Source organism: Colias croceus, chromosome 9, assembly GCF_905220415.1.
Source record: "Colias croceus chromosome 9, ilColCroc2.1".
NCBI lineage: Eukaryota > Metazoa > Arthropoda > Insecta > Lepidoptera > Pieridae > Colias > Colias croceus.
In genome coordinates this window covers 4617752-4645414 of record NC_059545.1, presented here as the reverse complement: position 1 = coordinate 4645414, position 27663 = coordinate 4617752, and the positions used below count along the sequence as shown (strand labels likewise).

General features: G+C 35.1%; 1 protein-coding gene across 1 annotated transcript in view; it reads left to right on the top strand.

Annotated features, from left to right (window-relative positions):
* Nucleotides 1-318: 318 nt before the first annotated feature.
* LOC123694461 (protein-L-histidine N-pros-methyltransferase) overlaps nt 319-27663 on the top strand; it is a 45451-nt gene continuing 18106 nt past the window's right edge. The window contains exons 1-2 of the mRNA XM_045639907.1: nt 319-657; nt 16233-16423. Of these exons, the coding sequence (XP_045495863.1) occupies nt 340-657; nt 16233-16423 (509 nt within the window). The 5' untranslated portion in view covers nt 319-339. The remainder of the gene's footprint in view (nt 658-16232; nt 16424-27663) is intronic.

Here is a 27663-nt window from a genome sequence, read left to right as displayed (position 1 = left end):
AATTCTAAATGAAAATATTAATAAAATAGATTTCCAAATAAGAACTTTACCGGTCTCCCAGAATACCCTTTTCAATGCACACATACGCCCTCTATGCTTATCAAACAGCATGTGAATGATTCTGAACCTGACATTGACATTTGACACATGATACCAATAAATCTACAACTTTCATCGTATTTTCAACCAAAATCCAAATATTATGGTATTACATTTAAATTTTTACATTTTTTAATCAAATATCAAAAGATAATAATAGTAATATCATCAGGACCAAGTTTAAGATTATGTTAAGGTTATGTTTCAAAGGTATTTGTGCATATTCGTACAGATTCGTTAATGTCAGCATTGTTGTTGTTTTTATCATATTTACTGACTATTCATGAAGCCTTCTCGATAAGTTTTCATTACAATTGTTTAAAAACATTCTCCTTCTCTTATTGTGTAAAGGAATACTCAGAAGTCTGTCCAAAACATGAACATTTTGAGATAATTGATTGGGAGTTAAACTTACCATCAGAAAGGAGAGTTAGATATGAGGCCATGGCAAGTAACTCTGGATTAAATGGATTGTATAGACCGAGAAGTGCTCTGGCTCGTGCGATGTATGAAAAGCAACGAAATGATAGATACCTTCAAGAGTTTGATCAAAATGAGGTAAGGTTATAAGTTAATACTGATATATACTGAGTGACATTTCCTCAATAAAGCAAACAACTCTTAGGATGATCTTTTTGTAGACTTTAATAAAATAATTACGTTTTCTGATAAGATATTGCAGTTTTTATACGCATGATCTTTGTGCGGAGGATCTATTGCAATAAGAGAATTGGCAATAAGCCCAAAATATATATTTAAATATTACTTCGGATATTTATTAAAAATATATTTTATTTAACTTAAATTGCATTAACTACATAGTCAGGAAAGTCTCATACACAGTGATTACTTTAGTAATTTTTTTACCTTTACCTTTGCTTCGCTATGCTTTATTGTCTTGAAATTAGTTGAAATAAATAGAGATTCAACCAATACATAAAAATAATGAATGTTTATTGTTAAACATTGTTCCTGTATAACTATTACCTCATACAATAGATGTATTTAAATCCCATATTCATAGATAATATGTTATTTATTGAATTATATTGTTTTACTGCTAGGTAATATATGCTTATATACTAGAATATTCATAATAGTCATGAAATAGGAAATTGTAATTAATCAATCGTGAACTAAAATTAAATCACAAGAAAATTGCCGAGGATTTTAAAAATAAAGACAGAGTAATCTTATTATTGTACTAGCTGCTGCGCGCGGTTTCACCCCCGTGGCTCCTCTTCTTTTGGTTGTAGCGTGATGATATATAACCTATTATACTCCTCGATAAATGAGCTATCTAACACCGAAAGAATTTTTCAAATCAGACCAGTAGTTCCGAGATTAGCACGTTCATACAAACAAACTCTTCAGCTTATGAAATGGGTACAGTATACTAATGTTACTTCTTACCATGCTTGAAATTTTTTATAAACAAAATATTATTATTAGCTGGCACTGCTACATACAGTAGTCAGTATGAAGGCTTCACTTTGGAAGGATGCAGCTTCCTATTGATGAAAGACTTTAATCACCTAAAAAATATTTATTATGCAAGTTAGACTTGGTCCACCCAGGTAGGCCTGTTACTAATTATTGTAACTGGGATAGAAACTCTGCTATTTTTCAAATTCGATAAAATTGCACAAAGCATGCAAAATTTTATTAGAATCTGTACAGTAGTCAATAGCGGAGCGGGCAAACAATGTGACATTTAGTTTTTGTCTAAAATTATTATAAAATAATTGATTGAGTAGTTCCCGAGTATATATGAGGAAAAATACCAAATCTTTTTAGTGTTCAATTCTATTTTAACCATTGACCACCGAGCGGCCCAATGAGACCACGCCACAATAGATTTTCTATTGTGTCTGTGATTCCGGGGGCTGAGGGATTAAATTAGTATTTATTCAAAATTGTTTTCGCCAATATTACTTAGTTATTTGAAGCACATTTTAAATTTCTGCATTTCCCTTCTTCGTTCCAACAGGATTTGTATGATTATTATAGTCTTAAGTCTTAACTAACACTGAAGTTAAATATTATACTAGCGGTCCGCCCCGGCTTCGCCCGTGGTACATATTAACGTTTTCTCTACATAAGAACCATCCTCGTACTTCAAGGAATATAATAAAAAAAGAATTATCGAAATCGGTTCAGCCGTTCTCGAGTTATGGAATTACAACGAAAAGTGGCATTGATTTTTATATATTAAGATATCTTCAGTGATTGAAAACTTAAAAAGGAAAATATATTTGTTATATATAGGTATAATACAACCTATTTTTTTTGAAATATAAAACAACTAATAATAACAAATTCAACTTATATTGCAGATAGTGTTGCCCAAATTCAGTCTTGGTCTTGCAGTCTTGGTCTTGCGTCTTGCGTTTTTGCAAGACCAAGACCAAGAACAAGACCGCGTATTTTTAGCAAGACCAAGACCAAGACTGACCGTGCAAGACTTGAGCAAGAACAAGACATAGCCTGCAAGACTCTTGCGTCTTGCAGCTAGGACTTAGCGCTATTTCACTGAGTAGTTAGGTGTAACAGTTCGGTGTATAACTAGGTAGGTACGCTTAGGAATTCTATGAGACGCAAAAAACTGTATCAAAGAATATGAAAAACTGGACCTATGCGCATTACTAGTTATTTATTAATCTACTTGATCTTTACTATGGCTATGATAATTCAAGCTCACAATGTTCCAATTCTAATACGTTTTTCTAAGATTTAAAGTAAACTTTAATAAATAGTAATAGACTAATAGGTAATTGCAAGACTTGCAAGACTCTTGCTGCAAGACCAAGACCAAGACCAAGACTGGGAGCGCAAGACCAAGACCAAGACCAAGACCAGGTGTATTGGCGCAAGACCAAGACCAAGACCAAGACCAGATGTATTGGCGCAAGACCAAGACCAAGACTGGCTCAGTCTCGTCTTGTTCTTGCATTTGGGCAACACTAATTGCAGAATACTTGAATATTAAAAAAAGTTCCAGAATTTATATAAATGGTTTTCTACATATTACAGTTTAATTGTTAAAGATCGAAACGCATTGCATACTATTAATTGGTAATGTTGGTAATTTCAAAACACATTTTTCTAACCTACCTTGTGCCTAAACAAGAATACTAAAAAAAAAATTGCCGATTTGGCCAAACTGTTCTCGACGTTTATACTGAGCAACCTCCTTTGGTGATTCATTTTTAATATATAGATTGCTATTCTTTAATTTAATATCAAAAAGGTTTCAATTTTAATACATAATCAAACTAAAAAAAATTGTTTGAAATTTCAACATTAACATATTCTACAATTACATCGTTTTGAAAAAAAACAATGATTTATACTTTAAATTAGGTTAAATAATCACCTTTTTCCTTAACCTCACTAGTAGGTAGATACCAAAATTCCTGATGTATCATCCCTGTCAATAATATGACCTGAATTTGTTCACCAATTCTTGTAAGAAAACCAACCAAGCTGTTGTTTACTTTAGACACTCAATCTTTGCATATTTAATAACATTTAAAGCGAAAGAAAAGTCTTAGCCCTAGGCAAGACAATATAAGCAAGTCTTCGAATGGTTCACAAGGCGCACACGCAATACTCTCACGTGTGGCTCAGTAACGAGGATATATTTGCGTATGAAAAACACGAAATACCTCTGAATTGTGGAGGGAATAAGACATTCAACCCTCTCCTCCCACACTAGCCACCCACCGACCCTTTTAACTTTCATCTCAGTCGAGTGCTCCGTCCACATACTTTTGTTCTATTTGATCAATGTTATTAAAATGTCGCCGGCTTATAAGATTATACATATCTGGTTGTCGCAGGATATGTAGAATTTGCAATTTTAGAGCGCGACTTTTTGTTAATTTTCCGGAACATGATGTTATCAATGTATTTACTACAAATGATAGGTATACATTGTAATTAGTATCAAGCTACAGCTACGCTAGAATGAAAACTTCCTCTCCTTCGAAAATCCTCTTTTGGTCCGCAATGAATGTTGTTTAGATTTTATGGAAAAATCTTTTCATGCTACTACTAAGCTTAATCGTCGACTTTTTTTTAGCATTTCTTTCCTACCTTGCCTGTCGTAATTATGTAGCATTTATGATCGGGAGTCAAAATTAAGAATTAAGCAATTATACCTAATATCTTAATTTTATTACACCTAAATCATTTTATTCCTTACTTCGTGTTATAGTCCTTTTCACGTAGGATGATTCCTGTGACACTTCGTCGTGTTCCGAATTACTTATTTTATGTTTAAAACGCCAAAATAATTTTAGTGCATAGTATTTTTATTTTATGGCGGCATTATTACCAAAAATATAAAAATGAAACATCTTAAGCTTATAAATAAAAAACAGTATTGTTTAGTTTAATATAATGAAAAATAAAATAAAATAACACAAAAATATAATACCTACGCAATTCGTGTACATGAAATGGATCGTTGAAAAATCATAGAGTTGGAAAACATATAATCGGCGCCAAGAAGCTTATATCTAATACACTGGAGATTGCATTATGACCATTGACTTGTAACAAGAAAATATGACGTTGAATGACGCCTGTATGTTTTTTTATCCCTTTCAAACCAATTTGCCAAGTTAGGTGTGAAAGGGATAAAAAACATACAGGCGTCATTCAACGTCATATTTTCTTGTTACAAATTAATGGTCATAATGCAATCTCCAGTGTATTAGATATAAGCTTCTTGATCGGCGCCCATCTTGTGATCGTTTGTCAATCGAGTCAATCGTCTGTACGAGTGCGTCAGCTTTGTATACAAGTTGCATAGTTTTTATATTGATATTTTACGTGGTATTCTGTTATTGTTACTAATTGTTATTGTTGACTTTTTTTTTGCTGTTGTTTGCTAAGTTTCCCTAGTTAATTGTTGGCGAAATGCCGAAAAAACTAATTTTGGTACTTTATTCAAATCGATTTCATTTCTATATAAAATATTATCGATTATCGGAAACAATTGATATGATTTCAGTAAAGACATCTCTACACGTGTCAAAAATCGATGTGTCACAGAAATCATCTTAGGTGGAAAGGACTATAGTTTTCAATTGACAGCGGTATAGCAATTAAGCATCTGAGACAGTTAAAACGGCAGAAAACCAGAGACAATTATAAAGCAGTGTAGTGTACGCGCAGGTCACACGATCGTCAGCGTCGCCCGTAATCACTGCTATCCATTCTGTTAAAACCACCCGGGGTTAAATTAGTTAAGTAGACGCTTCCGTTAATCGTCGGTCGGTCGGTGCCGGCCGGCCGCTCTAAATGGATTAATTTATACTTTATTATTATGAACGAGGACGATTTCGGTGTCATACGAGGATGGAGTGATTGTGTTGTGATTGCTTGCGCTTCCTATGAAGGCATCCTTTATGAAGCGATTCAGCCTCGATTGCGCGCCCATTAAAATCATTTACACTTACAGATTATAGCGTGTGGTGGCATGTTTTTGCTAGTGTTAAAATGGAAAAAGGACTTGACAAAAGCTTCCAACTCACAATAACTGATAGAATTACAAATGTTGGCATAATTATAATTTCCCTATTAAATAATAATTAGCAACATGAAGATTTCATAGATTAATTAAATTCACTTAAGATCGGAATTGGTGCCATTTTCTCGCCATTTCATCATGTGCCACTTTATTTTGTGCAGTTACAAATTGATCTATTGCACGCATTTGAAAATAACACAAACAAAGAATAAATAAACGATCTGGGATTGTTTAAGTGACCCTTTCTCCTGAAATTTGCTCTATAAAAGCTAACAATTTGTCGAGCTGCAATCATTATGCATATTATTAAAAACAATATAATTAGGGGATAAAGTTAGGGGTAGGTATTTTATAAAAATGTATTTCATGCAAAATTTTGGTTACGTAGGTACGAATCTTTTATGCAAACCTGATTACTTATAAAAATTTTAAAAGCAATTACATATATCAAAATCAAATAACACCTAGTTACTGCCAATGCTATTTCACATAATGGCGTAACAGTGCAGTCAGAAGTCGACAGAAAAGTTTGGTCAGCCAAGTTGCACATCAACAATCGTCACTACACAGGCAAGACACCTGAGTCGCTGGGCGCATCGCTCACTGCAATCTGTACATTATTTCTCCATTGTTCGCGTAACGAGTCCCTCCCGGCCCCCCCTCCTCACACCTCCTGGTTCCCACACCCGACCCCGGGGCGGTGGGACTCGCTCGCGCCTTTCTTTTATCATTCCTCTCTTTATTTCCGAATGCAAATAATCCTCCACACGTGTGAGAATCGAAACCATTGTTCTCGCCACCCGACCCCACCGGGGACCTTGGTGACGCAATCTTTTTCTTCGCCATTTAGGTAACTCTAAGAACTTATTGTGTTACATTTGCCTATTCGGAGTGCATAATTGACCGTTTATTAGTGGCACTCATGCAAATTTCATCAATAAATCTCGCCGGTATGCGTTCATTTTCAAAAACCGTTGATTGCAGTATAATTAACGTACGTAATGATTCAAAGAAATGGCAAATATGACTTTAATGCTTCCCTAATTATGATACCTTTCAAAATATTTTAATAATATATTTTGAAGAATACGCTACATGGCCTTGTTATTTGTTACTGAATTCCTCGGATTTCGAGTCGTTGTTAATAGTCATTAAAAGTAGATACAAGTCGAAGAAAGTTTCCGTCACGTCTATTTCCGAGGTTTGTTATGAGCGAAGGACAAACACCTCGTTAAGCATTTGCCGGACGGAAGGGTGGAGCGGCAAGATTCCCAAGAAAAAAGCTAAGTGGGAAATCAATACATATTAGGCGCGATATCGGACCGGCCCGTCACTATGATGGATGAACGCACCCAAAGTTTCCGCATCGACTTTAATAATGACAATATACAAATTGACGTCCGCTGACTCTTCGGAAATGTGATAGCGCACTGTCGCCACTCACATTATGTAAACAAACATGAAGAAACGGATCGGTCGCCTTCAATTTTTATAATAGAAATCTCAATTACGGATATGTTTTTTACGTCCCATCTATCATATGGCGTCCTAGAGCCGTGTTGTCAATTGTCGCGCCGAATAATGGCATCGCCTTCGTGACGTCTCAAAGTGCGATATTGGAAGAGATCGACAGGAGGGAGTAAGTCGCGCCTCCACATATTGAAAGCTATTCGGAATTTGCAAATAAATACATGCACACGACGCCAAACCCACCGCGCCTCGCGCATCACTACTACCTTCTAAATTGAAATCGCGTTTGGTGACTGAATTGAAGGTATATGTTTTCACCTGTATAGAAAACTATCTGAATATAATTTGCACATTTCCATTTTAAAAGGATCGATGATAGATTTTCGAATTCTTATCTATTATCGATAATACTGCTTTGGAACGCTTTTGTAGCCTCCTCTATTCCAGCATCATAATTCACATTACGTGCAATGCTATTTATGTTTTGTGGAAACCGCGCAGTCCAACAATAACATAGAACAGCTTTTTGCGACGCACCCACCTGGGACAAGCCAACCCTATCTCGTTTGCTTTGCAATACATTAACTCATATACACACAAAGTATCATGTATCACTCTGGTATTTGTATACAAAATACATATTTTACCTGATCATTTACTTAGATTTTAGTTAATTTAACCTGATCCATGATGTTTAATGCTTTCTCATCGTATACTCTTACATGAGATTAAGTCGGGGTAGTTGAAAGCTCCGAGTGTAGGGGGGTGTATTTATGTCACCTCTGGGACATAGCGCTCGCCCCTCCCAATTATACCGCAGTAAAAGTCATAAAAAGACACCCGAAGTTTTTACACGAACCTAGAAGAGGCTCACGCGAAATTAAGAGGGGCGCCGAAATGTGAGATGAGCATGAATTTTTTATAAGAGCAGATGATGGTGGCCCGTTTATGATATCTTGCCGTGGATAATGCTCACGCTGCACGCGTTGTTTGTCTTGAATCATTGATGAGCCGCCTTTATTACTACCACAAGCAACATCAAATAATTAATTACCTTCTTTCGAGCTGATGACTATTTCACGGTCTCAGGCGGCCGAAATGTAATCACGTTCGCGCATTGTTTATATTCGCCTCGGGCGTGTTGCAAATATTTTAATTTTCCATCGCAAAAAGTTATGTAATACCTTTTATTGCAAGCTCCAATCTGGTTTTAATGTTCGAAACAACCAAAGTTCAATGAATAAATACATATCTGCATAATTTGCGTAATATCGAAACTTTTGGCTGTTTCGCATTTCGTTCGTGGCATTCGCTCGGTAACATTAAATAATAATTACACATTGTTCGAGATTAACTAATATTGTGTTTAAATATTAAATCAAGTTTTTCAATGCGCGGTCGTAAATATTCGTTTTATTTAATGCAATTTATGTTCGCAAAAGCAGGTCGAAAACGAGCTGCGAGCTGGTTAACTCAGCGATTTTCGTTTTGTGTACGCTTGTATGAAACAATACATTCTCACGTTTAATTTCTTTCGGCTTTCAATTGATTCTTTTACGAGTGTGTTTATTGAGCTCTCGCAAATGCAAAATACCAATTGCTTATTATTTTCGTGATGCGATATTTTTACATTTGACTTTATATATCGCATCTATATCATTGTATAAGTTTATTTTTAGTCAAAGAGCATTTTTAAAAAACATCCATATTTCTGAACATTAATTACCTGCTATCTCACAATTCTGTATAATGTGTTCGATGCACCCAAAGCAAATAAGATAAATGCATACCCTGGACTCGATTCGTTGTATAATTCATATTGGAAACACTTATTTTAACACGCAGAACTATCTCGTTCTATTGTAAACGTTATTTAATGTCGCTATAGATACATTAAAAAGTATAATAAGGTACTTGGAAGCTTGGTAATCAATTTAAAGCGTAATATATTTACCTTTATTTATGTCCTTCTGAAAACTATTTATATAACGGCCGAGTAAATATATGATTTTGCGTCAGCGAGAAATTATAATAACGCGCCTATTTTACGTTTATATATTATTGCGTTTATAATAAATCAAGCAGTTTTAACAAGTTTGCAAACGCAAATATCGCGTAATAGCACGATTTGGAATGCATTCGAAGCTCGAAATGACAATGAAACATAGCTGGATGTAACGGTTATGTAACGTATGCCGTACGGTGCGGGCGGTTGTCGTGTAGTCACATCGTAAAGTTTGAATGGGAGCGAGGTGTCACGCTCGATCCGCAGCGCCCTCGTCGTGTCGGTGGAGATCCTGTGCGTGCCTGACCGGCCTCCGGTCGCAGCTAATATGATTATGACAGAGCTACGTGCCGCTGCTTCGGGGATCCTTACACAAATATTCATTAATCTTTCACGGTCCGACGTCCTGCGATGGAGATTTAATCAGATTAAGGATCATCTTTTTGCGGGAAACTCGTGGACCCTTTGTTGCTACTCGCCCGTCGCACTTTTGTGTTGAATTTATGATAGACGATGTTCGCTCTGAATGTAAATTACTATGTAGTATTACGTTAGATGATATTCTTTTGTAGATAAGTAAAATACAAGCACATGCCTTTATCTGTTAATAGATAGCTCTGAGACGGCTGCGTGCCTGTGGAGCGGGTGACCTCGCCATGCAGTCTGCTGCGATACAAACATCTCGAACCCGCGCGTAATGCAAACAACATGTTACAAAACATATTTCAACTTAGTTAGAAGCTGTAAAAAAAGCATAAATATGCACGATTATCCAAAAATGTTTACACTTAAATGGCCGAAGTCCGTTTGATTCATAGATAGGACGCGGAAAGTCGTATAAAAAGTAGAATTAACCGCGGCGAAACGCGCGTAAAATTATTTTACCATTGTATGCAAATCGACGCCGCTGTGATTATTTTATTTCCTAAGAGCCACGGAATATAAATCTTGGGTTAAAAAACGAAACAGGCTGCAGAACATTTCTTAGTTGATGTGTTTTGTTCTTAAATAAACAAGATACGCAATATTTAAAATATATTTTCTTACTCAAGTGTATGATTATCACGTGATATAAACAACCAATGATTATTATCTAAATTCAGATTTAAAATCCACCCTTTTTTTTGTAAATAATCTAATAATAAACTGCATCGCACAGTATAAGAATTAAGACAAGTTATAATAATTAATAATCTGTATCTCAATTTGATATCCGCCATCTTGATTTCAAAACTCATTTATTAAGGCGACGCCTCACATCGGTCTAATGAAAGGTGCGCAAAAACATCGCATCGTACGGAATGTGTCACCGACGCGCTCTGGGACGTATACAGACTATAAAAATACCGACGGGCCGCGGCCGGCCTCTATCCCTCGCAGTTTCTTTTACAATCAATTCAATCAACAACAGTTTTCATGTGACGTCACGTATTGTGGTGCAGTTTGAAGTTAATTGTTGGGGCTATTTTGTGTTTGTAAGAATTTTAGATGCTATTGATAGAGGAAATTAGTACCAGACAAGACGTAACATGTAGTGCCCTAAATATATTATGCTAATCTAATTAAACTTCATCTTATGTTTTTAATAAAACATAATAACAGAACATTTAAAATATTATCATAAGTAATTTATCAAGTACTTACATAATAGCGGAAAAGACTTAGAAAAGCATCCAAATCAAGGTGAAATGCAAAATACTGAGTAATATTAAAAGAACGTTAAGTGATCCGAACTTTAGCACACCTAAAGAAAATGAAATCATCAACAAAATTATAATTTGCCTAACATGAATCACCAAATTCTGATGTAAAGCCGTTCATTATAACGCAAGATATTCGATATTTTACCATCGAGATATATTTTACTAAAGATTTCTATGTCGTCAAAGATGTCAGATTTGAACTTGATAACTTATATTACGGTTCCATGCATGAGAAAGAAAATATGTTTGAAGTTCAGTTTGTATCATGACAAATTTTAGCTCAATCAAGGCAGAACTTCACTTTCTAAACGTAGTACAAACTAAACATTAGAATCTATACATAGATATACAAAGGGGCCAAAAAACCTAATTTAAATGTTTGAGTATTAAGTAAACGTGCAATTTCGAAGGATTTTGGCGTTCATTTTTTGCCGGCAGCGTTAATTTGAGCGGACAATGGGTATCGCGAGCGGATCGAGCTCTCAAAGTAGCGTGAGCCCATTTAATTGACCACCATTCACTTAATTCAATCCATACAATATATTATACAAACTGTTCTTCGGTAATTATTAGGAAAAATATGGAGGATACTTTCCAATATATCCAGATTTGGAAGTGCGTTTTAAATGAATTAACAGAATTATTTATGCTATCAGATGTTGTGCTGTGTACCTACCGCAGAGGCAGTTACTAATTTATTAGTATGTTTATTTTCTTTTTTCTATTTTTTTTAGAAACTCAGTTATATTAGGTCTCAGATTACGTGCAGCTTATGAACTAATTTGTAATTTAGTATAAGTACAAACTATTCTTTTCGAGTAGTTTCTTCTACTAAACGACATGAAACTGGCCTGCATGAATTTCTTATAAGACCTCTTGACGCTCGGCTACTTGGATCGGACAGATATGAAATTCAACGCAAGATGGGAAGGCTGGCAACTCCCATTGATAATGTCAAAGTGTATGTAGATGTGAATAAACTTTAAAACAGGCTTACACGTATACGGCACGAGACATGGTCTTCTGAACGCCTTGCACTTGTCGATAGCTGTCTAAAAATGCATGTTTGATACGCCCTGTGACTTCAAATATCGCTGTGATGCTTTCACAATGTATTTGACACAGACTATCGTGTAAATTCCATTAAGTTTGTTATATTCGTTCTTATTGTTAATTTTTAATATACCGAAGCCATCAAACTAAATATAAAAGTTTGTATTCTAAAACAAGTACATTGTCATGTTCGAAACATTTTTTTTATGTAATACCTTCATTTCTGCACAAAATAACAATACATTTTTAAATCTCTATCACGAAAATAACAACTACAAAGCTAACGGTACAATTTACAAAAATACGTTCGCCCCCAATCCGTTTTTGTGTAACTGTAATTGATTTCATTTCTTTGTTTACAATTTACATAGATCGTTGCTACAACGCTCGAGTGATGAAATGCGATGTTACAAAACAAAAACAATGGATTCAATTATCCCAAATGTTAATTCTGTTGGCCGACAAGATTAATCTTTGATTAAAATAATTCTCGAACGTTCTAAGTCAGAAACGCGGAAATAATAGTGGGAGTGAATTCTAATGGTATTTCAGGTGGGGGTCACGTAGCGTCATAAATCGTATCCCTCGATAGAACAATTAAAAGACGAGCATAAAACAATTATGCAATAGTAGCCCTCCGGCTCCTCGTGATACCATAGATTAAATCACAGACGCGACATTGGTGCACAAAGATAAAGAAATAAGCGGTAGAGCAAACATCACAAGTCGAGATGGAATTTATTTTTATTTGTCATCGATAAATTAGGAATCTAGTCGAGGTTCGCGCTATTCTTTTTATTTCAATTCTAACCCTTCTTCGCCTTCTTTTTGACTGTTGTTATCATTAATAATATATTTTAAATAACACTTTACAAAATAGTTATATTTCAGTATTCTGATTATTTAGTTAGATATTAATTTTAAGCAATTGCCAAATAAAAAAAAGTAAGCTATTATAAATATATTGAGATCATCGTCGTTATGTTTAGATTTTGGTTTTCTTAAAAAAATATAGGCACCATCATACATTCTGCTAAAATGTTTAATCTTTGATACAGCCAAGGTGTCGAAACAGAAATCAATTATGTATGTATTTATAAAGCAAGAGTATTTTATCTCGTGGTAGCATTGTCGAGTTATATTAGAATTCAATTGTTTTATGGCTATAAGCCTTTGCAATTCTTAATTGAGATGGCAGACGTTGAGGCTTCGGGCTAGAAGGATGTTTATGAATAACCAAGTCACAATCGATCGGTTTGATTTATTTGTAAATTCTCAGTAAACTATTATTATTTAAACTTAGATAAATGCATTATAAAAACATTGATTGCTTACACATTTTTCACGAACTTTTGTTTTCAGAAAATTAAAATTAAGTTTTATAGTGTGGTAGAACACGTAACTTTTCTAAAACTATAATAATTTTTATAGTGTAGTATTTAGACTAAACTCGATTTAATGTTAACATGTTCTAGTCACGTCATTGAAGCTATACAACATAGTGTGTTCAAGCTAAGTGGCGCATAGGATCCCGGTGGATTTGGCCGTAAGCGGCTCGGAGCTTGTTTGCTCGGCGCTCCATTAAAATGGGATCAGTCGGATGCAGATTGCCTGGACCCAGCGATCACGCAGAGCCAAGATAGGTTCTGCGTTCTTATGTAATTTATGTATGTGGAGTCGCTAACTTTGGTATTCTATTGCTACGTTAGATGACTTCCGAAACATATTTTATGAGCTGGTTTCTGAAAAGTGACTCTTGATCATCAATTTTATATTTTTTTATTTCCGTCGTACAGCAACAATAACACGTTGAACTCGGTATCAAATGAATTCCTACAGAATAAGAGGTTGCGATTGCAGTGTAAAAATGCCAATAAATTGACGTGACAAATTGTAAAATTGGCCTTTAAAAGAAATATGACTTGCATTCAGAATTGAGTCACAATATGTCGGCGGTAGTCATTAGCGGTTCGAACACCGTCATTTATTTCGCACATTTAAATGAGAATTAATCCGGCATTGTGCTCAAAGTTAATACTCCGCTTCGTATTGACAATATGCTCGGTCTTTGATTCATTAGTAGCGAGGCGAACGACCGCTGCATAAAGGATCTGCATCCATCCATTCGTTCCGTCAATGCACCTCCGTTGACCTTCGCGCTAACGAGTCATCTTAGGATAATGATCACACTCAAAAGACTACGAATGACAAGGAAATAAACACAGGCATAAAGCCATTTATATTTTCTTTTGCTATTGATTCTATTAGACCGCATATTTGTAAGAAGGACACAACAATCTGTGGTGAAAGATGACTCTGTCTCTGTTAATCATAAAATTAAATAGCATATTTTTGTAGAAAGTCTATCAGGGTTGATTTCGTAGAAATTACTAATATATCATGTCTGTGTGTATCATGTTTCCTTTAAATGACCCGTTGACCAATTCGCAAAAATCGCTAACCCACATAACATAAATAAGAATCATTCGTCCTCGATAAGTCGGCGGGTCGAATAAATCATCCGCGATTTGTCTTCCTTAACAGGTAGATTTTTAAAATGTGGAAATTGTTATTCATGCAAATCTACCTTTACACGAGCTGAAATTGAATGCTAAACACGATTCTCATAAATAATAGAGACGGGAGCCTCTGTTCTACATAAATTTCGCTCAAAAACAAAAACACGGAAGTCATATTCGTAATAGATCGTCATCTATATTTGTATAAATGTAGGATTTAGGTATTGGCTTTAGCTGACAATGATCTGCATTGGTATGCCTTTAAATGGACTGTGACCATAATTGCATTAACGTTGATGCTAAAGAATAAGTGTGACTAATTAACATTTATAGTTTCACCGCCATTGTCTCTCATTTTGATTTTCGTGGAAAGATGTAGATCCAAATATCCTGGTTTAAATAAATTAATACTTTTTTTGGAGTACCTTTTTCAAGTCATTAGCTATAATAACTAAAGCTATCTTCATAACTAAAACTATGCAAGCTAAACAAACAAGTCGTCTGTCATAAGAAAATCCGTGTCCTTTTTAATAAATCATAGAAAGCTAAAAGGACGCAGAATCTTTAGCGTTACATTAGCGATCGACTGCGCTAGGAATAATAAAAAATTAGATCAGTCTTCACGACAAGTCTAAACAGTGGAATATTATGAATAACTTCGGCATTCAAAATTTTCCACAATTTGTATTCTATCTGGAGTATTCCCCTCGTCGGGTCCCGTAGTTCCCGATGCAAGTCATTTTAAATGCAAAGACGGCGCATTGCATAATCACCGATGTGATTCTCCATCGGTATTTACTTCTTATTAAACATTTATTTTACTCCATTTTTAGTAACTGTATCTCCTACTTAAACATCCGCCAAATGCACGTAGGGTATACTTGTTCATATGAATAATTTTTAAATATATTTATATACAACAATGGGAACCGAAAACAAAATAGAACTAATCTACAATTTTGTCGTACGATGGAAATGCCGAATCAATTTAAAAATAACATGTAGAATAGATCAAGCTCGCACGGTCATTATATTAATGAACATAAATTTAATTAAATTATTTGTAATTACCTTTACGTAGATTAACTCAAGATAAAATAACAGTAGCCGCGTCAATGGTCATTAATTTACAACTCCGAGAAAAGTGGAACGTCTTATCAATTTTTTCTTATATTCAGAAGCCAGCTTCGATTTGATTTTAATATAAAGACAGATCGGGCATTAATTAAGTCGGCTTGATGAGTTCGTGGCGTCCCTCGCCCGCCGTCATTACGGCTACATGTAGAGGCGAGAAGTTTTTTTAATTCGTTATTATTCTCTGGCGTAAAGAAATGTTAATTCGAGGCGGCGTGAAATTAACAGCCGCCGCATTGCCCTTTGTGGAGTCGGCGGCTGACTTAAACACACAACGAGTGACGAGCTTTCATACGACTCTTATAATTTGCACTTCATTACGGCTTTTTATATTAGATTCTCGAAGCGAACGCTGCTGGAACATCAATTTGTGATTGTGCGTTACGTGCGCTTATTTGTCGCGTTCGATGCGCTAATGAAGCAATCTTGCATATTACGTTGTGCGATCATTTATAATGCGAGATTGTCTATTTAACGTTTGTATTGTTTCATTTTTAAAGACGTCGAGTAGATTGCTGTATATTTCAACGTGCTCAATCAATATTGTTTTGATTGTTTTTAAAGTTCTTTGACTGCAAATAGCTGTCAATTTTTTCACATGCATACAAGAAGGAATGAAGAAGACTATGAGAATGATGCTCATTCAAATAACCTTATACGTAGATAAGTATACACATTTCCAAACGCCCTAACAACACCCTCTATTACAGTGGTACCAAGTGGACAAAAACCAGCTACCACCAGAAGCGCAAGAGAAGTTCATTCAGCTGCACCCCGATAAAGAGACTCAAGAGTTCCTCACGGCCTCCGTGGACAAGTCATCCTGGGTCTGGACGCAGCTCTGGTACATCCTGGCCAAGTCCTTCTTGAGACACTTCTGGACAACTACTGATATCAATGGGTGAGTACCTACTTAGAGTACCTAATGTATATTTGCATATTTTATTCCTGATTGGTTAATTTCGTAATCTTCTTTAAAACGTAAGGTTTTCGATCAAGTCTTTGAAAAATAGGTTACTTATCTGGGAATCGGTATGGAAACAGTCAAAGGTTCAAATAATATTACGTAAACAGAAATTTCTATGCGTAATTTTAGCCTGGGTACAAAATTAATAATTATTGTCTATGAGAAACGATATCTATAACTTTCCAACAAGATTTCAACATCATACAAAGTAGGAAAACATACAAATGTAAAAATATGCGCTGTTATAGCAAATATGTAAACCTGGCTCGGACTATTTATAGAACAAATGTGAAATGACAAATATGCAGACGTGCTACTTTGCAGCTCGGTATTAAGGTAGCTGCGATTATATCGTGAATCTTATATCTCTATGCTTTATTTGTCAAAACTTAATTGTATGATGACAACATAATAATTTATGTTTTTAATAACATTTAGTGTGAACGAGAAGACATTTATCAATACATTGATTTTATTGACTTGATTAGTACGAGGTATAAAATAGGCTAAATAGTAAATGTGGACAGGGAAAAAAGTCGAATATTAAAAAAAAATAGATTTGATATTACTTCTAAAATGAAATGTATAAAATATGGGTTAACGAAATGCCTTATTCACAACGCACAAATTAAATGTGTACTGTATTTTAAATTTTCATGATTTCAATATCCCATACTACAACACCATTAAATATTGATGAAGCAAATTATACATACAGTTACAAATAAGTAAACGATACCAAGGTAACTAGCCTATCCGTACAAATCTAATCAGATAAAATGAATTGAATTTAAAACTAACGAATGATTTCTTTTACAAACGATGAATTGCCATTTGAATCACTACAATGGGGCATTATTAAGTTCGTCCAGATTCGTCCAATTACGCCAATTACAATATCCCTGTAGATATTTATGTATGTACGAGTGTATTATTTCCTCATCCATTGTGTCGTATCTGCACAAATTAACTAATTCGTATCCACACTAGTGTTGCCTTATGGGAATATCGATAAAATCTTTGCGATGACTTATCGATATCAATCAGCTAAACATGACCCAAAGAATTTGTAGATTTCTACAAGCTAGGATGTATTAAAAAATTTAATGATATATTTATTTATTTATCCAAATAATTTAAATAGCGTATAACAACTCAAAAGACAATTAATGTCTGTCTGATCCTACTTCTAACTTGCCAAGACTTTCGTACCGATTTCGTCATACCAATTTTGCCGTCCAAATTCTCAACAAAAATTGTTTATATCCATGTATCAATAATATCTAGAAATCTTCATCGAGCGGTTACCACATGTTCCTCGATATCGATATTTAATTACAATCGTCCACACAACACTAGCGTCCGGGGCGGCCTGTGAACACTGAGCAGATCGCCGTGCGGGTGTCTATAGCCGGCCACTAATAAATAATTTAAACAAATTGACGGATGAGATTTACTCATTGACTGCTTCCGTCTCTCAATTACCTACGCTTTATTTATCACTTGCTACTGATCGAGAGACTCGATGCGCAGGAGCAATGAAACTACCCCGAGCCAATCATTGCGAAGTGATCAAATGCGATCATTACTGACGGTAATTAATTTATAAATGCTGATATTCTGTGCACGTAAAACCCAATTGAAGTGAAGATTGACAATCAATGAGTTAATTGTGTTTAAATTAAGAGCCAGTTGCGTGAACATAAATGAAATGTACGAAGTATTCATACGAAAATGAAAGATAATCTTAACAAAGTACTAAACATATATAACTAAATGAAAGAAACACAATTTTCAAGTAAGGTAGAAAAGGAAAGTTCTAAAAAAGTTTAAAAATACAGTTACTGGATAGATAAAGACAAAGAATGCCATATCGAAATAGAGTTTTCCAATTAACCGGCATTTCTATCTGTGTAACCTTTTGCTATCTTCAGCCATTAAACCCAACGTTAGATAGTAAACCAATTTGATCCAAACCATATTACTATGTAGGTCTATAGTATTACGTTGGCCTCATTATTCGAACACTAAAGCAATTTAAACTGTGCTCGAGATAATTGATTAACTAGAGTTTATTAGCGTTACATTTGTCAGATAATTAGATTTAGTCATATCTGTAGGCTTGGACGATACCAACACTGCGATTAAATCACACGTCTAGAGGAGATTAATAAGTGGATGACACTTTGAATTGAGCTGGTTGTACGAAGTTTTGTAATTCTGCTATGAATTTACCTCTCACAATTTGTGCATTTATTGCAGCCTTTAATTTGTTTATCAAATCTTACTTGACAATTTTAATTTTAAGACTGCATACTACCAGACTATAATTGTTAAACCTATAGTACTGATAATATTTCATCTGCATATTCAGAATTTCAACCATTAGAAATACCATAAATCAAATAACGAACATACAAATTGAGAATAAATTAATTTGAACATTTACACCGGAAAAGTCAATAGCGTCCGAAGCGAGAGTTCATTGAGTCATTTATCGTAACTATAGGCGCAATGATTAATATCCCGGATATTTTGCTTAAGGGGAGCTAATAACGACGTCATAGCGGCTTCCTGGACAAACACCAATCAAGAGTGGCCATTCGATTACACTTGCAACATATTATGTACTTGGTCTCATGTATAATTAAATATAAAATAGTCTTACTTTCAGGGCATTTTGCTAGGCATTTAGATCTGGCTCTGCAGTGGTTTCATTTGTGTTGTTATTTTAATCGATCAATACAGTAAAACCTGGTACTTCTTATCTGTTTTCTCTGCTCCCTTCAAGAGCCTTTGATAAAGTCACGTGCATAATCGTCATGCTGCTGTAATTTTTTTACTGAGAACTTGTAACTAAGAATTAATACTTAGTAACTAAGAATTAATACTTACTTAATAGTATAAATGTTGTTTTTACATGTTTCTAAGCAATAATAATAAGCAAAATGTATACCTACTTGCTTTGATTCCTCATCAAATGGCTAAACCAAACTCATAAAGCATGTCTTATGACTTTATGCACTTAATTGCTGAAGAGATTTAAAAGTTCCAGACTAGATCTTGAACATTTTCTTGTATAAAACCATTAAACGATGGTCGTTATTTCTGAGCAATATGCCGTTTTACGAGTCAAGCTGTACATTAAATCACAGTAAAGGAAGATAATTATTCATTATATCGGATAATTTTACGAAATATTAAGCCAATACAAAGGCATTATATAAAGGCTATAAAGTATACGTGTTTGTGCAATGAAACAGTATACAAAGGGTATCCTTAAATCTCCATTTCGACAAACTAATTACAGTGACCTTTTTTAATTGCACGCATACTCGCAAATATCTTTTTAATTGCGTTCTCGACGGCATAAAAATCAGGCCGTTTAAGTTTTATAATTGCATCTTACATCAATTACGATGCGATTATGTCGATCTTGTTTTTATTTTAACATGTAAAATTAATGTTCCCAAAATGCAAAATTTATTAAAGTGTTCCAAACATGTCATGTCTTTTAACATATTGAATATTTTTAATTACAACTTTCAACTGTACCGTATCAGAATAATTCCCCATTTAATATTTACGAGTTTTTTAGATAAATAAGTTTGAATCTGTTTAAAAAGTGTCGTAGCATCTTAACCTTTACATTAAACATACAGAAACAATAGGAAAATGATATGGGCATTGTGTTAAAGATGTGTTAGGTAGCTAAATATTGGATCGTATTTATTTATTGCGGGTAGTAAACTACAGTGTGGTCCCTATTCCGAGGCGGTCTCCACTTTTCAAGGCTCGCGATCGTTCGATAATGTACCATTAGCGCCAAGAGTCGCGCCGGCATCCAATTGTGCGCTTAGATATCGCATACAAATGTCGATCGGCTTCGCGAGGCCCGCGCCCCTCTGCCCTCATCTGCATTCAATCCCATTGTTGCCTTTATTATTGGATATGTGCGTAATCGTTAATTTATGAATCACTCTACTTGTGATTCGATCTCGCTAATGGTCACTTTTGCCAGCATTACTGAGGTACTTAAATTACGTACGTGTAAGCTGTTAAGATTGCTCCCTAAGACCATATAAGTTACCATATTAAAACTTTTATGATTTGAATTCATCTTAATTATGCTTTAGGATCGAAAAGAGTAATTAAATAAAAAGATGTAATTGTAAAACTTAATCAGTCTTACATTGGATTAAAGCGACCAAGACCAGGATAATTTTAGCTTTGTGTGTTTGTATTTATAATAATAAGGCAAACTTTTAAATAACCAAAGTATGCATGTAACTTATTAAGGCCAACGATCAAATCATAAAGGTCGTTATTTAGTTTGTCTCTAGCCATTAGGACAGAACGTTGAATGTTCGGTTGTTTCTTTAGGTATTCGTTAGAATAATGCTTGTATACACTTGTAAAGGAGCAGCATCGCGGTCCAAGAATCATCGACATGTGATTGCCGTGCGCGCGCGTAATTATTTACAACAAAAAAGCGACAGAAGCGTAATAAGGCCTGAAAAGACGCGCCGGTCGCGTCGCCGCAGTAAAAAGCGCAAAGAATACACCTCGATATGATCGCACAAAGGCCGCTCCTTCCTACCTCAATGCTAATTTCCACTATCGCGCTCACCCTCATTCATTTTCAATCGAAGCCAGGCTCCGTTTGCTTCTATTTTTTTAAAATCACATTAAAGAATCGAATATAGAGGACGTTTTTTTAGGTTACCCGGTGCGTGCGACGCGATTTATTTATTTGCGGGGTTTTTTAAAACGACATTCCGACTCGCTGTATACTTGTGTCTACCCGCAATTGGCATTTCGGACTAAACGCGAGCTATACAAAGTCACCGGTTTTAACGGTTGTTTTTAACGCTCGGTCCCTCTCGCAAGGAACCGAGGATACAAATAAATTATTAATCGTTTGTCCTGTCTCTTATAAATTAAAATCCGTTCTTTTTGTGTCGGGCGCGACCCGTTCGAGCATTTTTTGGCCGCGCCGAGCTTAGTCGTCCGTCCTCGAATTTATTAAAAAGCTTAGCGCGAGCTGAGCAATTAAAGCCGTGACAGAAATTAATACGGAACACCGGGGTGCTGCGACCGGTCCTTATCCGATATTCAACCGACCTGTGCTCGTTTTATTTGTTTAAAACATTTTTAATAATAATTAATTACGGCTTACAATCGAACTTGAATTTTTAATAAGTTGATTAATCTCGGGTCGCTCCCTCGAATAAGTGAACAATATGGAGGCAATGAAGAGGTTGAGTAATACCGTTCGTTAAAAATAATTAAGCTTGACAGGACAATAAATTGGTTCGCGTGGGTTGCGCGACGGAGAAATGTAAAACTCTGTGAAAATTATCTAATTACGTGTGTTCGAGGAAAAATCGTAGGTTACTTTTCGTAACGGTCTGGAAAATTACCCACATAAATCAGCCGAGTGCGCAAGGATAGGCTGATTTTTCTATCCTCCGTCTTTTAACTTTGTTATTATTTTGATTTACCGCATCGTGTAACGGAAGCGTACATTCCACATTACGGCTCGCGATTCCTTTGTGCTAATGATATTGTAGACTCGAATGAAGACTTCAAGCTGCTTTTATTTTCAGGGTAATATTGCTAATACCGCAAATAGGTTTGCTGAAAAATAAACCATGGGCCGGATGTTGTGGCTAAAGCCTACTTTATGGATTTGTTGGCACATCGCTGGAGTCTCCTTAACGTAACACATAGTATAATGCACATTAGTCTGCGGCTATAATTTTGTTATAAATATTAAAAACTTCGTCTTGATTGTAAAATACTATCCCAAGAATACAGATTAGATTATTCATTATACTTACCAAGTTGAGTTACACAGTGTTCTTAGTTTCTTCACGCATTACTATCAAACGTAAGCTTTTAGATTGTTTATGTTTCCCTTGTTTCCTTTATCAGATATTGCAAATTTTAAGCTTCCTAAAACATTCAGAGTTCATAAATCTGTTACAAATATTTCACCAAGTATTTCTTCGGAACTCTTTCTCCGTAAGCTAATCGATTACGACACCGCCTCTGCAAATGACACTCCTCATGTACACGTTTTTATTACACCCGATACCTGCATTTGTCAGAAAATAATTGTAAAGAATGCGACTTAGAACTGACTAGAAGTTTTGCTTACGTAATTTTTCATATAAGATACAATGGGTCTTCCCGGAGCAACTAACTTAGGTATTTTTCAACTGAGATATTATGTCTGTAAATTCTGTTTCTTTTTTAGATAGGTAATTAAGCTTGTTATATATATAAAAAGAAATAGATATATTTGATTGATAAGATTTTTAATTAATTATTATAGCATGACAGTACAGTAATGCCATCAGATGAAGGATTGAAGGTGAATCAAGATCATTAATTGGTAAAATTACATGAATGCTGGCTACCCGATATTATCAATAAAACACAAAAGATCCTTCAAACGTTCAAAAGAATGCGCCTAATGAAATATCTTTAGTCGCAATAAAATTTGAATTCGGACAACCGTCCGCGTCGGGGCCATAAGAACGCTAAAACTTTTAACGGCAGGCCGAACATTTCTTAATTAGCCACTTTTTATTGTACAGCAAATTCGGTTAAGTCTAACAAAGGGGTCGTTCAAATAAAAATAAAGCTCCCACGTGACGAATCGAGGTGTTTCGCCGGAGCCTTTTTGTGACCGCGTCAACTAATCTAGTGATGGCCTCCGAGTTTTAATTGACGATCATGTTACATAGCCTCACGTACGTATAGTCACTTCGCATTATGAACATAGGGCTGTCATGTTCGTGTTATTCGTTTGAAATATATAGCATAGCAATATGCTCAAAATTTACCCAAATTAAAGTTTAATTAATATTTTCATTTTTCAGTCTTTCAGTTTTCATAGGAACATACAGCTCACATTTTAGTATTCAATTAAATTGTATAAGATTTTATTAAAATAATTCACTTGCTAGAATTAATATCGTCTAGAGAGATACTATTATGACAATCAGGTTTTTTTTGAGTCAAACTAAATTAACACATTTTAACATTATTCGATATAAAAAGGCTACTCAAATCAAATTTATTAAATTTATCTTTTTGATAATTAACGCACGTCAGCCGCTACACAGGCCTTGACTTAAATCTATAGGTTGAGAGTTCGACATTTATTAAGAATCTGTAATTAAAATTATCGTTTACAATTAATCACTTGTCAAAACGTAAACACATTGTGATGTAATCAACATGTTCTTGGACCAAAACTGTCCACAGAACATACTACAATACTTATTAAAATCATGAAAGTCGCGTGTTCCAGTCTATTTTGTGTATATAAACGAGCAAAGCAATATATTATTTTCTTCTACTGCAGTGAGCATAGAATACTTGAAACTCATTAGTCTTATAATCTACTGATGAGTGATGACTGATGACCGATTTGTAAGTACACTCCATATATCGAGAGAACTTAATATACAAACATGTTTCCACCATCGGAGCACTTCATGGAGACACTAGAGAAAAAGACACACGATAAGTGGCGCTCTGCTAGTAGGTATTCCTTTATTCTCTTATTGAACTCTACAAAGACTTATAGACACACATATAATTTTTATCAAAAAATATTATCTTAGATATTTTCGAAGTTACATTGAAACATTCATCCAAAAAATAATTTTTGGACAACCCTACGTTCACAGCGTACAGTAATTAGTTAGAAGCCCAATCTGGCCGTATGAATACCCGCAACAATGAAGCCGGTAGCCGACGCATACGTTAGTAATTTAATCATTAAACCTTGAAAATTGTAAAGTGTTTTAATGGCGTCGAACATTGCTGTATGCAACAGGTATAACTGTGTTTTTATAACTTTTAATTTGAGCGTACTCATTTGTGCTGTGTTTACTTTTTCACGTTCATCAGTATCCTTTCATGTAGAAGCAAATAATAAAAATATCTTAATTTCATGACTTATTGCGACACATACAGTGTACTGTGTAGACTGTAGACTCTAGATAATATACGAAAAGTATGAAAGACTACCTAGACTTAAATACCTAGTATATAAATTCTCATAAGATTAATTGTAAATTCCTAAAACTCAAATTTAGAAATTATGTGTTAATGACATGGACCAAACGTATTTTATTGAATAATGTAACTAATATTTTCTAAACCAAGCTCTGTATCAATCCAGTAGCCCGTTTCCGACAAATTGAAAAAGAAAGCACACGTGTAATCCAAGAAACATCGATCTCCGATTCACGTTCAAAAAAATTACATTAACAATAATAATAGTCGAGTTGATTACCATCTATATTGAGTGGCTGACGATTATTTCCGAGCGGCATCTCGATTCGAGAGGAATGAAATGCGTACGCGCACGCGTAGCTACCAAGTTACGCTGTCGTTAAGAAATTACCGCGTCGACGTCGCCGATTTTATCGATGGAATTTATCGAGCGCACTTAGCCGCGCACACGCCCTTCCCTATCCACACTAGAGCACTCTTGTACCTAGTGTAGGAGCAATAATATCGATGTTATCGCACTCGTAGATAGCATTATACGATCGAGCTTTAATCAGTTTGTTAACTATTTGGATTTATTTATTTTCGTTTTGTAGAGTTCGCTAACTAAATTCTTCACGCAAAAATTCAAACGTGCAAAGACATGGAGCTCAATGAACTATCTTCAACGAAATAGCTACACAGATAGGTAGTAGATATGCATGCAACATTGCTTCATTCATTTCATTTGATTTCGGCTGACGCACAAAAAATGACAATAAGAAATTAATCGTTTCATAGAACCGGCATTAATTTCCTCGCTCGGAAATTTAACAAAAAGCAATTTCCTAATCTCGATATATAATTAATTTGAAATCGTAATCTCGGTAAAAGATGTCAAAACAATTTGGGGCGAATAGCTCGGGTCGTGATTGTCGGTCACGTAGCGTAGAGAGAAGCGTCGCAGAGGCAGAGGCAGCAGCACGGTAGTAACGAGTGTATAATTATGAACAGTGCGGCGCCGCCGGTAGCCGAAAGGCCGACTCATCGTAATTTGATGCCGACGACCGCCCCGCCCCGCCGCCGACAAAAAACTAATTAACGGAGATGGAGATCGGCCTCGGCTGACCACTTACTGATGCATTCGACGTATAAATTAATACAACTAAATAATCGCCGTACACGCAACTCTTTTTGTGCTCCATTGATTTTGTTTCACGAATTGTGGGAAATAATGAGTCAGATTTCGAATTATAGAGAACGAGATTTTTTTAATTAACACTATCTCAGATAAGATAATTTTGATTATACAATATATTATCGTGCCTTATTCTGTAAATGTAAAACAAGAGTAGGCTGTAGGTTTTTCTTGCTGAAAAAAAAGTTTCACATTAACTAAATAATAATCATACAGTATAGGCATTAGCTCAGTCATTTTTCTTTTCTAACTTTTTATGGAGGCATGTACACAAGAGTTGGGTAGGTTCTAAGAATTTCCATAATAGTTAATTATAGATCCTCACAAGTCGATAGAATCTAATTTATTCCGTCTTTGGTACCTGATATGAAGCAAGTGCCCACTTTTCATAAGCATAGCATCTTGCCCGTTGTTACATTAGTTCGTACTAAGACGTTCAAATCATTAATGTAATCAATAGATTGCAATTTAAATAATATTTCTTAAAAACCCTCTTCAGATTTACATTCAACCTTTGTGGAATGAATATTTAAAGAGTACAATGTAAAAACACGTATACTAATTTAACAACGTTTGGTCCAAGCCCGAAAACTTTAGGATGATGACGGCCAATGCAAAATTCAGCACACACACGATTAAAACAGCTATTCAAAATCCAATCACGTACTTTCTAATTTATTTGACTACATCCCGATAAACACGAATTCCATTACTAGACTGATTGTACGTTAAAACGTACAACAAAGCTCTAATAACAATGGCTCGTATCAAGAATGCATTGGAAAGCGCAACGACAGATTGTCAGCGAGATTAATAGCGTATAGAAACACGCGACACTAGATACTTGATCCTATATGTATGAGATGCTAGCTAGAAGTGTTTATTTTACTGTTCGCGGATATCGAAAATTGCATAAAGCTACCTTTATGAAACGGAATGGTTCTTTAAAGGCGAAATTTGCAGCGCAATAACCTATTATTACGGACAAAAGAGAAGAGAAAATTTTTAGTCTTCAAACGTTTAAAGAACTTAATAAACTTTCAAGCGCACTTATCTCTAGTTATGCAGTTGGAAAAGATTAAAATTGGAATGACAATTTAATACTAGAATGAATGTGCACATGAGTGATGTAAACCGAATCTACCCCAAAAGAGTGATTCATTTGAAATGTTTGTCCATCATAGTCGTCGTAGCACGTCCATTGAACTGTCAACAATAATGGACTTTAACAATATTTTTTTATACGAGTCAAAGCTCAGTAACGATCTAAAAGCAGCTTAAAACGTCGTTCCCGTGTTAAGTGTGGAAAGTCATCAGTTGAGATGTATGATCCGTAGCGAATTACATTTCGGCGGTGTGGACACGGTCCGCGAAACCCGATCGCTGGCGTAGCGTCAACAAGCCGAGGTTAATCCTTTTCATACTTATTTAAACGCCCCAACTTTATGCATCCACTGCTATTGTTTACGGGGCCTATTAAAATTTTATTACTCAAACTTTGATACTTTTAACACTCACCGTATTTAACTCTTTATTATATCGCGATTGTGATCCCCGTGGATGAAATCTGACGTCGATCGATGGTTGTGATCAATTGATTATAAATATTATAGGAGCACAAACAACAAACTTGATGGAAAACTTTCAATATTTTTTTTGTTTTTGTTTCCTCGTATTAAGAAAATCTTACTTTCTATCTCATCTATGAAGGATTAAGAAATCCAATGCCATTGCTAAAAATTGAAAGTCTGGGCGAATGAGCAGTAAAGAGTTCTGCACTTCGAGACTGAACTTCATGAGTGGGTAATTCCATAAAAAGCTTTTAAAATACTTTGTTATAATTTTCATATGCATCAAAATTCAAAACCTAATTAATACAAAATTATTAAAATGATATAACCGTATCCGATTCTGGCACTGGAAATAGGACCCTTGATTAACACAAGAATTGGCGAGCCAAAGA